Source organism: Primulina huaijiensis, chromosome 8 (genome assembly GCF_012295235.1).
Source record: "Primulina huaijiensis isolate GDHJ02 chromosome 8, ASM1229523v2, whole genome shotgun sequence".
NCBI lineage: Eukaryota > Viridiplantae > Streptophyta > Magnoliopsida > Lamiales > Gesneriaceae > Primulina > Primulina huaijiensis.
The window spans coordinates 21,812,967-21,826,569 of record NC_133313.1 but is presented as its reverse complement, the minus strand read 5'-3'; the positions used below and the strand labels follow the sequence as shown (position 1 = coordinate 21,826,569).

General features: G+C 36.8%; 3 protein-coding genes across 4 annotated transcripts; 1 reads left to right on the top strand and 2 right to left on the bottom strand.

Annotated features, from left to right (window-relative positions):
• Window positions 1–112: 112 nt before the first annotated feature.
• LOC140982667 (peroxisomal membrane protein 11A) lies at window positions 113–1,113 on the top strand. Its single transcript, XM_073449307.1, has one exon. The coding sequence runs from the start codon at window positions 218–220 to the stop codon at window positions 992–994; it is 777 nt and encodes a 258-aa protein (XP_073305408.1). The 5' UTR covers window positions 113–217; the 3' UTR covers window positions 995–1,113.
• Window positions 1,114–1,398: 285 nt separating this feature from the next.
• On the bottom strand, window positions 1,399–5,044 carry LOC140982668 (deSI-like protein At4g17486). Of its 2 annotated transcripts, XM_073449308.1 has the most exons (4): window positions 4,648–5,044; window positions 2,502–2,758; window positions 2,035–2,322; window positions 1,399–1,940 (listed from the first exon to the last, which is right to left on the bottom strand). In XM_073449308.1, exons 2-4 carry the CDS (start codon window positions 2,710–2,712, stop codon window positions 1,693–1,695), a joined length of 747 nt encoding a protein of 248 aa, XP_073305409.1. In that variant the 5' UTR covers window positions 2,713–2,758; window positions 4,648–5,044; the 3' UTR covers window positions 1,399–1,692. The 2 variants fall into 2 exon arrangements, with proteins under 2 accessions (XP_073305409.1, XP_073305410.1); XM_073449309.1 differs by lacking the exon at window positions 4,648–5,044 and having other exon boundaries at window positions 2,502–4,625.
• Window positions 5,045–6,419: 1,375 nt separating this feature from the next.
• Window positions 6,420–13,603, bottom strand: LOC140983667 (J domain-containing protein required for chloroplast accumulation response 1-like). The gene is made up of 8 exons (XM_073450807.1): window positions 12,874–13,603; window positions 8,339–8,733; window positions 8,124–8,190; window positions 7,782–7,849; window positions 7,556–7,621; window positions 7,399–7,476; window positions 7,043–7,219; window positions 6,420–6,757 (listed from the first exon to the last, which is right to left on the bottom strand). The coding sequence occupies exons 1-8, from the start codon at window positions 13,205–13,207 to the stop codon at window positions 6,719–6,721; spliced, it is 1,224 nt and encodes a 407-aa protein (XP_073306908.1). The 5' UTR covers window positions 13,208–13,603; the 3' UTR covers window positions 6,420–6,718.

Genomic DNA, 13,603 nt, shown 5'->3' with positions numbered 1-13,603 from the left:
AAAGCTAATATATTTAGACATATTTCACAAAATTTAAGAATAAAATTTTAAAAATTGAATGATTTTATTATTATATAAAAGTAAAAATTTCAAATGGTCAATTTAACTAGTACAAAGAACCAGCGGCACACATATCAAGTAGATGTTCGCTCAAGGGGTCGTTGGGATTCAGAGCTGATTGATTTCTCCTCAAAAGTTCTTCCAATTTCTTCTTCTCATGGAATCCGAATCTCCAGCTCCAAATCCTCACCCTCAAAGCCCTATAATCCCAGTGAAGCCTAGCTCAAGCGACAGAGATTTCTTGACCCATCTCGAAATCTACTTAACCAAGCGAGATGGGGTCGACAAATTGCTCAAAATCTCGCGTTACGCCACCAAGATCATCCTCGCCTCATCCATACTCACGCAACAACCTCTCATCACTCGCCTCGGATCCTTCGAATCGAGCGTAGGCATCAGCCGCAAGGCGTTTCGTTTGGGCAAATTCGTTCAAGATGTCAACGCTTTGCGTTCGACCCGTTTCACTACTTGCTTGAACTTGATTCTTTACGTTATCGCATATGGTGGCGAGGGCTTGTATTATTTCATCGAACAGTTCGTGTGGTTGGGAAAAGCAGGGTTAATTGATAAGAGGCACTTACCCGCATTGCAGAAATGGAGTGCCTGGTGCGAATTTATGGGGTATTTTGGTAGTATAAGCTTGAAAGTGCGAGAATTGCGGACGCTTGATGCGGAGGAGAAGTGTTTGATGACAAGCATTAATTTGGCGATGTTGAGGGGTATTGCATGTGGGGAGGAGCAGGGAAAGCTTAGAAAATTGAGGGAGAAGAAGCTGATGAAGAGGCTTTCTGTGATCCAAGATTTTGCTGATGGGTTGATGTCTTTGGCTGATATTAGAGATGGTAGAGGCAGGCTTTCATCGCCGGTTCTGGTATCAGCCGCTGGCCTGCTGTCGGCTCTTATTAGTTCTCACAAGAATTGGGTTTCTTGCTGACAGTTTGAAATTCAAATCATAAGTGCGAGAACCAGAATGTGAATTTCTTTTTTTTGTTTTTTGTATTAGTTGGCACCAATATTCTAATAAAGATCCCCTTTTCTTGTGGTCATGAGTTATTCTCAAATTCTTGCGTCAGAAATTGTCTTGAAGCCTTAAGGGGGATTTGTATTTGTTTTTAGCACAATTGTAAGTTTGAGATTGCCGATTCTTTGAGGATCGTAGCATACGCTACCCATTATGCAGATAGATTGAGCATAAACGCACGTTTCTTGATTGTCTATTATCTTAGCAGTAGCAGTTTCTGATGTGGTTTTCTGGCAAATTTTATGATTGTAGACTGAATCAGTATATTTCCCGTTTAAAGTTGAAACAAAATCATGCAGAGAACAGAAAGCGGCAAATGAACAGCACAAGCATGATTAATGATACTTTGTTTGGAGTTAGTCGATTTACAGCATATACTGCTAACACAAGAATACTCAGTAAAGATGGATGGAATACTGGAAATAATCACTGAGGGAGGGGGGCAAAAGAACGCACCATGATTCACACAATACTCCCTCCAAGATCACATTTTTGCTAAATTTTTTCTTGAATGTAACACAGAAAACATCAACAAGCTCAAGAAACTAACCCATATTGTTCCTCTTCAGATATTTCGAAAGCAAGGAAACGGTACAAAGCCATCACTCCTCTTACCTTTCCTTGATCGAACCATTTGAAGACCTTTTCAATTCCCAAGGTGGTAAGCATCCTTTTAAAGGAGATTGTAGTAGCAATGACGAAGTAGACAACTGTCTTTGCCTCGACGAGATGGATGAGAGACAGCTGAAAGTACTTCTTAGCCTTCTCTTCTCGTTGTCGTCAAATGCTTGGTATTTGAGATCATGTTGCACGGCTGTAATTTTAAGGGCTTCAGGTAGTACGCAGTTGAACATTGAACCTGGCTTTGATAGAACAAAATTAGCCAAAATGTGTACTAGAACACAACATTGACGATTGAACAACATAACTCAAGTGATATACGAAAAAAATACCTAATTTCGCAAGTCGATTTACCCATTTTGGAATTCTTTTCCCTGTCAACTTGTAACATATGTCTTTGCAAAAATGGTTGCAGTTCTTTACAATCAAGTGATATGAGTCACCATTGTAACTTGCAGCTTGGCGTTCCATGAACTCTCGAACCTGAGAAGCATCCAACGATGTAGTACCGATGAATATGGACTTCCTGAACTTAAATCCAGGGCATTGTCGAGGCTCAACTTCAAAGACACCACTCGATGAATAGTCGTGAGCACCAAAAGCATACTCTACACCATGAACTGTAAAGCACACAAAAGGGTTGATTCTTTGCAGAGTGATCGAGGATTTACAAACTTTTCACACACTCACTTAACAAAACATTATAATCCTAAATTGTGAATTAAACAAAGTTACACAAGGTAAATGAGAAATAAGAACCAGAAACAAGTAGTCACAAAAGTTATATGATAAAAGCTACCTTCTACTCCAGAGTGGAAAATGCCAAGGCCAGCCCAGTAAACATAGCCATTCATGGGTGTCAAGTCGTACACATTTAGATAAACAGGAGTATTTTTGGCACCATCATCATCTGACTTCACTTTCGTAAACAAACAGAAACGCTGAGCTGATTTCGCAGAAACATGGAGGGGCATTATGGATTTCCACCCATTCTTCGACCCCATTGTCATGATGTATCTACACGGCAACTGAACACCAAACAAGACCCTATAGCATCTGGGTAAAACATAAAAGTACAAAGTTAAGAAGCAACAGCTTAGGTGAATACTCAGGTTTCTCAAGGTAATGCAAACGCACTGGGTAGCTGAACAAAAGTAAAAAAAATTAAAATGGGGTAGATTCTTTTTCTCAATGGTTTTTAAACGTCATTTAATTTTCTCTCAATTTCCAGTATAAAACAAATCATCTATCGAATGGAAGAAAATTCTTTCGCAGGTGACGAATAGAGACATAAACTAACAATAAACCTCTCATCTCCAACTCATATTATTGTCGATGCATCTCAGTATAGCTGCTTCTACTTCGATCTCAGACACATTGAAACAATTACTTGAAGATCACATGAATCCGATTCTTATGACTTGAAAATCACATAGAATTGGGTACTCTATGTTTGTCTGTTAACAGATACTAGTTATCTTCTCAAGGTAACACTTTCAGATACAGATAAACTATAACACCTTTTCGTCATCGAATCTGCCAAATGTGTTGCATACTGATGCTTCTGATAATATTTTTTCAAACAGATGATCAATTTCAAGAAGCTACAAAACCCCACAAAACCTTGCTTTTCTGAATATGATTCGTGATATATCAGTTAGACCTAGTTAACCCAGGACAAAGGATTCGGAGCTATAAATTCCAACAAGAAAGGAAATTTCTCTGTGGGAGAAATATTAGTATAAAACTTCTCAAGTAGATAGCAAAACGGGAAACTTCAGAAAATTAATATTTGACGTGAATTTCAACTTCTGAAAGTCAACGTTGACGGGAGTGGGAAGCCACTAATAGTTCAACTACAATAATTGTTGATTATATAAATCTTGAATCTGATATAAGGTAAATATTTGACATTTCCAGCCAAATGTTAACTAAAATAGCCATCAGCTGAAGTTGGCTCTAAAGCGGTGAGAACAATGAGGCATGTATGACTTAAGAAGTTCAAAGATCATTATCATATTGCCTTATAGGAGTTGGATTGTGGTTCCATTCTTCAATCAACTCCTCGAAAATCATGAAACAGATGTGATAGAAAAAAGAACTTGATGACAAAGTATCAACCAAAAGGAAAGAGAAGAAAAACCAGATATGAAAGTTTAAAACATATGTTTTACATGTTCTGGCATAATATGTTCTACAGTTTTATCATGTCAGCATGAACTAGAAAATAAGTACACCCACATTTAAACTATAAAATAAAGAATTAAGAAATAATTTTATTAATCAGTTAATGGTCAGCCACAAGATAAAGCAGTTTACAGGCAAGTTACGCAGTTCAAAGCAGAATAAGAGGGACAATGCATGTAAATTTAAATACAAATTTAATATTACCATAGAATTGGTTACAGATTCATCAAATAGTGGAAGAACTATAATTTCTAAACAGAAAATATTATCATTTTTGTTGAAAAGTGCTTCGGGGAACCTTCTTGAATTTCACAGTCTAAAATATAAAATCTCTTAAAACACATAGGATGTTTCCCAAGCCTTGATAAGCAAATACAGAATCCAGCATAAAGTAAAATAAATCAACAGAATTTTGAGCAGAGATCCCTGCATTTAGTGACTTCAGTCCAAGAAACCGACCAGAAGTTTTGAAATCAGATTCAGATTTTCTATCGAGCCCATAATCTTATCAGATCTTGTTCTCTACTTTGAGCCTTCGCCGCAAAGTACAAAATAAAAATCAAGAAACAGCACATTCAACAAATTCTTGAAAAAGCAGATCAGCGCTCAACCAATGACCACAAAATTCAGCCTAATTACGCAACCAAAAGGGGGAAATGAACTGCTCCCATTATTAAGGAGAGAAAAAAACCCAAACTTGTGCCTAAATAACAGAAATCAAGAACAAGAAAAACAAAGCTTCAAGAAGAGAGCCTCACAGATTTAAGTGGAAATGGCATTGTGGGCAGGCTGAAGATTCACCTTTCAGCTTCTTCAGACATTGAATTAAAACTCTGTACAAAAGAATGTAATTTTACTGTGTGAGAATGAGAGCGAGCACCTGGAGATTGGTTAATTAGCACAAGTGTCTCTTTCTCTCCCTAAATTAAAAGCGCACATTCATTGTTTTCTGACAAATCCCAGGTAAAAGAACCACTGCGGAACGCAAACAAACTCCTTGAAATCACTAACAAAATCACCCTTTAGTCCTAAACAAATTGTAGTACCAGAAGCTAGTTAGTCTAGTACTAAAAGATAAAAGAAGGGAAAAAAAAGTAGACAGAGAATTATATATGAAGAGACCCCAAGTTTTGGAAGTTAAAGGAGAAACTGACACAACACAAAACAATTATCTGTCTGCTTTTTATTTATAATCTTTTTTTTAAAAGCCTTTTTATTTGTCTTTGACCACAAATAGCCGGAAGAATAAAATTCGAGCCTTCTTGTTTTACCCCCTTAACCCCTTTCTTTAATCTCTCTCTTTGTTCACTGTTCTCCAGAATAAAGTTACACAGACAGAAGCAGTGAAATAAGAGAGTAAATGGCAAGCCGATGAATGAGAAAACACCACAATGAAATCCAGAGAAAGAGTCCAGTCTTTTTTCTTTAATGGGATTCTTTGTTTTTTGAGCATTCGTCAATTTCTGCAGATATGGAACTGAAAATTTGCTCAAAATTATATACATTTTTTTTACCGAGGTTTATTCTTAAGAAACCTTCATTGGTCATGTGCCTCAATAGAATTTGAATTAATCCAGTCGAATGATGAAAAATACTTGAAATTGTCGAGGTTAATTAACCATGCTCTTGCAAATACGAATAAACAGCGACATGGTCCTACGTTAAATTTACCATACCCCAAAGGGCCCCGACTCACATGGTATTTCTCCCCAAGATTTACACGGTGAGATCCCAAAACTCAATGTTTTATCTTTTTAAATTTTGGATTCCAGTCCACCAAATTTGACAGTAAAAATTAAGAAAATATGTTGACTTTAAAAAAAAATTGCCAGCTTTGTAATGAAGAGGTACAGCTACTTGTGGTGTTGTCTTTAATAGCCTTCATGAAAATCTTGCCTCCGATTAAGGAAAAATAGCTTTAGTGTTGTGTAATAATGGCAAGCTGAACAACAAAGAACAGCTTTTTAGTTAATAATTAGTGTTCGATATTTTTTTAGAATGCTTCTGTTGATTATTTTTTTCAAATTAATTTTCCGTCCTTTTTTTTATTATTTTCTTATTATTTTACAAATACGATTAATAAATGGTAAACTTTTACGAGCTTAATACAGATATTTATTTTTTTACATTATTAATATTATTGCCTTCATTCAACTAACATTTTATGTATCTCTAATTTGAGGTTTATCCGACAAATTTGACCATTTTTATTTCTCAATAAAATATTTTAATTAAACCTGAAAATTAATATACCCATTAAAAAAAATAAGATATTACTTACCAATTTATATTCCAGCCATTTGAATAAATGATACTCCTAATATTTCTACAATACAAACCCTTACATTTGTTTTTAGCCAAACATAATTTTTAACTTCAAAACAAATATCGATTTCTTTGCTTATGACTAGCGTGATTTGCAGGCTAACCTAGTGTTCCCATGGAAAAAAAAGACCTAATATTTGAAAACACAAGCTTTAGATCAATTTTGCGATCGTCTTACAATTGCGGCGGATATGGAGGTGAAGAAGAAGAAGAATGCCTCATAAAAGATGCTCATCCAATTTTACACAGAAAATGAAAACTTTAAGAACAATGTAATGCTTATGCGGTCTCTAAATACAGCACTCTGTGAAAACAAAGCTAAGAGAGAATTTTCACACTTATTATCCTACAGTTTAGCTATATATATTTCATGAATGAACAAATGTATAATTTTTGCCTGTAAAAATAATATCTTCATCTGCACAAATCCGCAGTTTCATCTGCACAAGGAGAGTTTTCCAATGAATAGCCTCCATATACACCATATGCATCCTTCTGACTTGGTTAAAGAGGTGCTAGAGTATTGAAATGGTCCCATGCTTCCTGCATGAAAATAAGACAACTACTCTTCATGTGTACTCGAAAATATTACAGAAAAATGCACGACTTTTGCATTGCTTTTTATTTTTGTTCCACTCCCTGTTTATTAGTTCTGGTTGTGTATTGATTCAAGCTATTAGATAGAATGACAGTGCTTAATCTTAATTCAAATCAACTAACATCAACAGGAGAAAGGGGCAGATTCTTTTTTCTTTTTTGTAATAGTTTCTACTGTAAGACGAGTGGTTGGTCTTTTGCTGCTTAGAGAGTTACCAACTGTGACATTACCTGAAGAAGGTCAAAAACTTTTTCCGCTATGTATTTTTTATTAGAAGCAGCACTGTTTTGCTGAAGCTTATCTGGATGTAGGCGAAGTAAAGCTTTCTGATATGCTCTCTTCACAGCATTTGTTTCTATTAAATCAACAAGGGCTACCGGTTTCCATTCATTTCCAGGCCAAAGAACCTGTGTGACTAAGTATATATTAGAAACTCAGAATTTTCAGCCGGCCCTCAATGCCAAGTGGAGTCAGTCTTTTCGACTATTTCTACTCAAGAAACTCATGACTCGTACATGGTAAGGTACCAGCCTTTGTTTCAACAGAAGCACACCGCAGTTGGGATTAGCATTGCGAAGATACTTACAAATTGGAGTGTCGAAAGCAGAGAGCGAATGTTTCCATTCTTCCCAGCCGCCCATTGACGGATTTTAGCATCTATAGTCTGCATGCATTGATAATAAACCATTGACATAGCATTTATTTTTATGCATTCAAAAGCAAAGTCTAGACATGGAACTTACTTTTTTCTCCTCGGAAACTTCATCCCTTTGTGCAACTGTTTCATGACAGGGAGATAATTCTTGAACCTGTGAAAACATGACAATCAAGGATAAATGGTCAAAATCCAATGGTTTATTTCACAAAAGATAAACAATAAGCATAAAAATATGTCTACTTAATAATATTCTTGATCAGTTAGAAGACTTTTGAAGATAATTACAAGTACGGGGGATCAGTAAATTATACCGAGAAGTAATCTTCGAAAGGATCGTCTGAATTTTCCACAGATACCTTAGAAACCCTGCGAAATGACTCTGAAAAAATACAAATCATCTCTATGATTACAAAATGAAAACCAAATTGTTGGAGTGATATCTCGCAGTTCTAATAAATATGACCACTTTTTCCTGACAACTCACCACAAATTTCAAAGAGAACGAAGAGCAATTAACTTTTCTGAATTTTAATAATCTAAACTTTATTTGACAGAAATGAAGAAAACATCCCTCATGTCCTAATTTGATTTGTAAGTTTCAACAATTATTAGCCTGATAAAGAAGATTCTACAAAATGGAAAAAGGTAGTTACTTCGAAAGCTTGGGTTCTTTGTTTGTGGTTTTAGTTGCGCGTCATCCTTGTTCATATTTTTCTCTACCTGAAAACAACACGAAAAAACAATCACTGTTTCACAACCTCCATTATAAGACAGAAACTGCTTTTTGTTAACCAAAAAACATCAATCGTATGCTGCAACTTGATCTTCCAAAGTGATATTCTTCAACAAAAAAAAAAGTGAGTTGTACCTTAAGCGAGACATCGGGCTTTTTCTCTTCATCATTTGATTCAACGTTTTCATTGACTTTTGATTCAATAACATTGACTTCATTGTCTTTCAGATCGATGCCTGCACCTTTCCATCTTTTACTGTGACTCCTCATAGGAATATCAAGTTTAGGCCTTGAATCAGCTTCATGATTAAAATTCTGAACGAACTCCTGCACCTTGCCCTTGACACCACTTCTACCAAGATTTGTTGAAGACTTTTCTGTTACCCCTTTAAAATTTGATTTGGCTATATCTTTTCTATTCGAATTAATTCGTACTTCTTCAGTTTTCTTGACACTTTTACTGTCATGAACATCAAGAGTCTCTATTTTTGGAGCTCCAGTCTCATTTTCTTTTATTTCTACGATGTTCCCTGAAAGATCGACCTCATCAACAAGAAATCCGCGAAGAGGCCTTGCTTCAGGCTTGACAGGCACTTCGTTTTCAACTTTGTTTACTTCATTAATATCATCACGTGACTTCACTGCTTCTGTTCTCACATCTTGCATAGCGACGCCAGCAATTGCTTGGGTTTTAGACTCTAAAAGATCATAAGGTGCTTCAGCAGAGTACTGCAGCTCTCTTGTCTCTTCTTTGCGTCTAATATCTTCACTTCCACATTTTGTTTTCGATGATTCCGGCTCTACATCAACTGGCCTGTCTTGATACATCGCGGTTGACGATTTGCTACGAGTAAAATCACCTTTAATCTTTCCATTAGAGCTTGCAAACCTATCGTTATTACTCGTATTTCTGAAGTTTTTCCTGTCAACGAGAGGCGTGAGCATTGGAACTTCTTTGCCGGCCAATTTGTATATGGAGAAATGAAACTGATTGACAGCAGTTAGACATTCTGCGCTTTTGTTATCCTTTTTAAAGTTCTCAACATTGTCTTTCATATCAGATATCACACTGGATGACGACTCCTCGCTACTAAAAGAAGCCAAGGGACTTCTACGATAAAATCTAGATGAAGAACTTGAAGAGCGAGAGCTATTCAATTGATTTGCCGTACCATCAATCTTAAACAGGCCATGTGTCGTTTTACTCGTGTACAAAAAGCAACGAAAGTTTTAAAATTTTATTTTGACATTCAAAATATTAACTTGAATACTCGTATGATTTAAATTAAAAATACATACAAAGTTTATAATTTACCTTTAGTGACTAAATCACTCAGCATCAACTACTCCGTTATTAGCGGATATTGCTCTTGTTGAATTTTTTACGAACTTTCTTCAAAATCTTCTTTCTTCAATCTCCTAATCCGGTCAACGACTGAATTACTTGTTTCTCTTCTAACTTGCACTAAAAAGTATATAAGATATTTTTCACGTTGGATAGCAAAAACTAAAAGGGCGGCTCAAACCCTTGAAATTATTCAAGGTGTGGCCGAAATCTTGAGAGAGAATGGAGAGGAGGGATTTCGAAAATCATGCAACAACAATAATGGAGGCTAGGGTTATGACTCCATTATCTTAAAACAAAAGTCATAACCTAATTTCCCAAAATCCAAGATTTATGTTCCATAATTAACATTAATGACTTGATTAATTAATTGGACTAGTCCAACTAGTTTAATTAATGACTTGATTAATTAATTGGACTAGTCCAACTAGTTTAATTAATTATATCAAAGTCCATTAAGAACTTTCATTATTTAGTATGTTGAACATGTACTCCTACAAGCCCATTAAACATACTTCTCATTATATTTAATTTAATATTTAATAAACTCAACTTTTGAGTTTAATATATTAAATTCTAAAATTTTATAAATTCACCATTTGAATTTATTATCTCCAAATTTTAAATATCATAAATTCAATTCTTTAAATTTATTTCTTCAAAATTTAATTATTATAAATTCAACTCCTTGAATTTACTATCTCAAAATTATATATAAATTCAACTCATTGAATTTATTCTCTCAACGAGAACAAATGATCCAGTGCTTGTGTGACCCTCAATGGTTCAGGGATACAGCTAGCCATGAGTTCACAACTCTTTATGATTCAGGAAAATTTTCCTTTATTCGGGCTTACCCTAATTCACCCACATTCCATGCACCAGCATTTGATCATGAGTATGTCAGAAACTATTTTTCTGATTAAACCCATCAAATCATGGTAAGAGTATCTACTAGCATCTTCCCATGATTCCCTAGGTACCACTGATAGTGCCTGTAACGCCCCAGATTCGACGACTGTCCTCACTGTACCAAGACGAGTCTTTCCAGCGTGCTTATGTCCTCACTCACACGTACCCTAGGAAACTTCCCAGGAGGTCACCCATCCCAAAATTTCCCCAAGTCAAGCACGCTTAACTTTGAAGTTCTTATGTGATGAGCTACCAAAAAGAAGATGCACCTTCGTGATATGAGTAGAGTACGACTCAAATCTTTTAAGCCCTCTTCAACTGTACAGTCCACTACATTGAACAGTCTCGGAATCCCTCTCATTCCCGTGTGGAATCGGTTCATTCATGTTCCCTCCCCCTATAAGCCTGCCAGGAGCCGCTCATTGTCCGTGCAACTGATGGCACCGGCGATCACTCTCCGTCCTCTTCGGCCCCGGGCCTCACATGCCCACCAGCTTCCGCTTGGTTCGTCCCCGAACCACACCGTACTAAGAGAGGTCGGCTCTGATACCAACTGTAACGCCCCAGATTCGACGACTGTCCTCACTGTACCAAGACGAGTCTTTCCAACGTGCTTATGTCCTCACTCACACGCACCCTAGAAAACTTCCCAGGAGGTCACCCATCCCAAAATTTCCCCAAGTCAAGCACGCTTAACTTTGAAGTTCTTATGTGATGAGCTACCAAAAAGAAGATGCACCTTCGTGATATGAGTAGAGTACGACTCAAATCTTTTAAGCCCTCTTCAACTGTACAGTCCATTACATTGAACAGTCTCGGAATCCCTGTCATTCCCGTGTGGAATCGGTTCATTCATGTTCGCTCCACCTATAAGCCTGCCAGGAGCCGCTCATTGACAGTGAAACTGATGGCACCGGCGATCACTCCCCGCCCTCTTCGGCCCCGGGCCTCACAGTGCCTGCAAGAACCAGTCGGTTATACTTAGCGTACATTATGGTCACTTCATCTCATATATCCTGATCGAATCTGCAACCATTGGTTCATCAAGGTTGCATATTGGATTCGATAGCTATGTGATACTCATACAATCATGAAATATTCATAGTGTCATCGCATGCACAACTAGATAACTCTTTATCTAATTAACATCTCACACTCGGGCTAAAGATTTTATGCACTATTATTTCGATAGATCACATAGGATATCCACACACGTAGGTGAGCGGTGAATTCCAGACTACAATGTATTGGCTCCTACATATGTCGCAATTGCACCCAACCTCGCCACCTTGTGACCTTCGCGGAGTCAGTAAACGACTCAAAGCACAATCCTAGTATGTACAGCCTCAGTGTTATCCTGGGTCGTGAGGACTAATCATGTACAATCACAATCACATACTTTTTCTCTCGATGAATGATAGCCACTTAGAAAGTCCGAGGGAGAGTTGTTCGGTACAATCATCGTATGATTACACATCTGCATGATTGGACATCTTTATGTCCTTACCATGAAACACGATACACAACATCGCAGATGTTAGTCTCAAGCTCAAGCGGCCTTTATCCTTATTTTAGTCGGCTGAATCGACGAGGAACGAATTTAGAATATACGTTGTTTACAAATGAGTTTCAAGATCGAATTATGCTTTATTTGTATTAAAGTATAATCAAGAACTTTATCTATGCTGATTGCATGTGTATACAGATAAAGTAAAATAAAATCATAAAAAGTTAAAATATATTAAAATAAAAATTGTTTATTACACTTGAGTCAATAAATTCTCTATCCAACCGCTGGCTTACAAGACATCTACTCTAACAACATGATTACGAAGAACGTGAGGAGAAAACCTAGCGGTCGTCGATTTGGAGGTAAGGCTAGCTAAAAGAAAGGGAAGAATCACAAGTAAACATATAACGTACGCTCACAATGAGGAGTAAATTAAGAAAGAAACCAATGTGTGTAACTGGAATATACAGCGACTGGTGTAAATTTAAATCAATTTTTACTCTTAATTCTTTCATATTTTAAAACTCAATAATACGTTGTCAAATCTCGATTGACATTTATAGAGACTGAGTTCCTCCTTCTTGAGCAACATCATATGCATTTTATGAGCATGATCAATCGATCAAGCTCAAAAATCTCCACTCAATCAGGTTGAAACCAAGCATTGGAATCTTTCAGAGGCTACTCAAGCTTGCAGTATTCGTGATTCAAAGCCACATGTAAACGTGTGATTCACATATTTATTTTAACAACTCAAAACAGATTGAAATGAACTCTAGTACCTTAACTGAGGTGGGAGTGAAGTGCCAAAAAACTCAGGTTTAAAGACCGGACTCATGATCCTTAAACTCGGGCTAGATGCAATCACACTATCTCGATCAAAACTTCGTGGCGAACCATTACACTTATCACCTCTAAATATATCGTCAAAGAAATCGTCACTCGGGTATCGGCTTCTTCCCATGTCATCAATTCTAAACACAGGCTTTTCCTTTCGCCCATTCCATGTTGATGAGCTTCCGTCATCTTCAGAAGCCACTATTTCGCTGAAGCTGTACTTAACTTTCGCTTCTTGCGTCGAATACCGCCTCGGTGGACCTCCAAAAACATCGTTAAAATCTACATCCCCCGAGTTTCTGTTGGGTGTTTTTGGTGGGATTTGTGAGAATGCGCCAGAAAAAGCGTGTTCCAGCGTGATGGTTTCTCTCTGCATGAAGTTCTCCGTTGTTGTACTCATGTCTGCTTCTGGGATTCAAGGATAAAGCTCAGTATGGAAACTGCGCCGGAATTTGTGTGAGCAGTTTGCTAAAGATTGTATCTTTATGCTTCCATTTTCTTTATCTTCATTTCCAAATTCCAAATACTATAAAACAGGAAACGAAATGGTGGGTGTTAATCTTTTTTGTTTTTATATTCTTGCATGAAGGAAAATTCAGAAATGGGTTGCTGATATTTGGTGACAGGATACATTTTTTACGCTTCCAATCCCTTTCTTTTTTCCTTCGATCCAGAAACATCAAAAGACAAAACAAATTGATTTTTTTCAAATGTAAATCTCTTGCATAATGAAAATTCACAAAGTGGCTTCCAAATTTGGAGCAGGATCATGGGAAGCAGACAGCTAAAGTGGGGT

What these genes read in the sequence shown, in the direction of transcription:
- LOC140982667 (XM_073449307.1), top strand. Translation starts at nt 218, where the DNA reads ATGGAATCCGAATCTCCAGCTCCAAATCCTCACCCTCAAAGCCCTATA.
- LOC140982668 (XM_073449308.1), bottom strand. Translation starts at nt 2,712, where the DNA reads ATGACAATGGGGTCGAAGAATGGGTGGAAATCCATAATGCCCCTCCAT. An exon ending in TTTCCACTCTGGAGTAGAAG is followed by an intron (nt 2,323 to 2,501) that starts GTAGCTTTTATC and finishes TGTGCTTTACAG; the next exon opens with TTCATGGTGTAGAGTATGCT. An exon ending in AAATCGACTTGCGAAATTAG is followed by an intron (nt 1,941 to 2,034) that starts GTATTTTTTTCG and finishes TATCAAAGCCAG; the next exon opens with GTTCAATGTTCAACTGCGTA.
- LOC140983667 (XM_073450807.1), bottom strand. Translation starts at nt 13,207, where the DNA reads ATGAGTACAACAACGGAGAACTTCATGCAGAGAGAAACCATCACGCTG. An exon ending in AGCCCGATGTCTCGCTTAAG is followed by an intron (nt 8,191 to 8,338) that starts GTACAACTCACT and finishes TGTTGTTTTCAG; the next exon opens with GTAGAGAAAAATATGAACAA. An exon ending in AAAGAACCCAAGCTTTCGAA is followed by an intron (nt 7,850 to 8,123) that starts GTAACTACCTTT and finishes GTATTTTTTCAG; the next exon opens with AGTCATTTCGCAGGGTTTCT.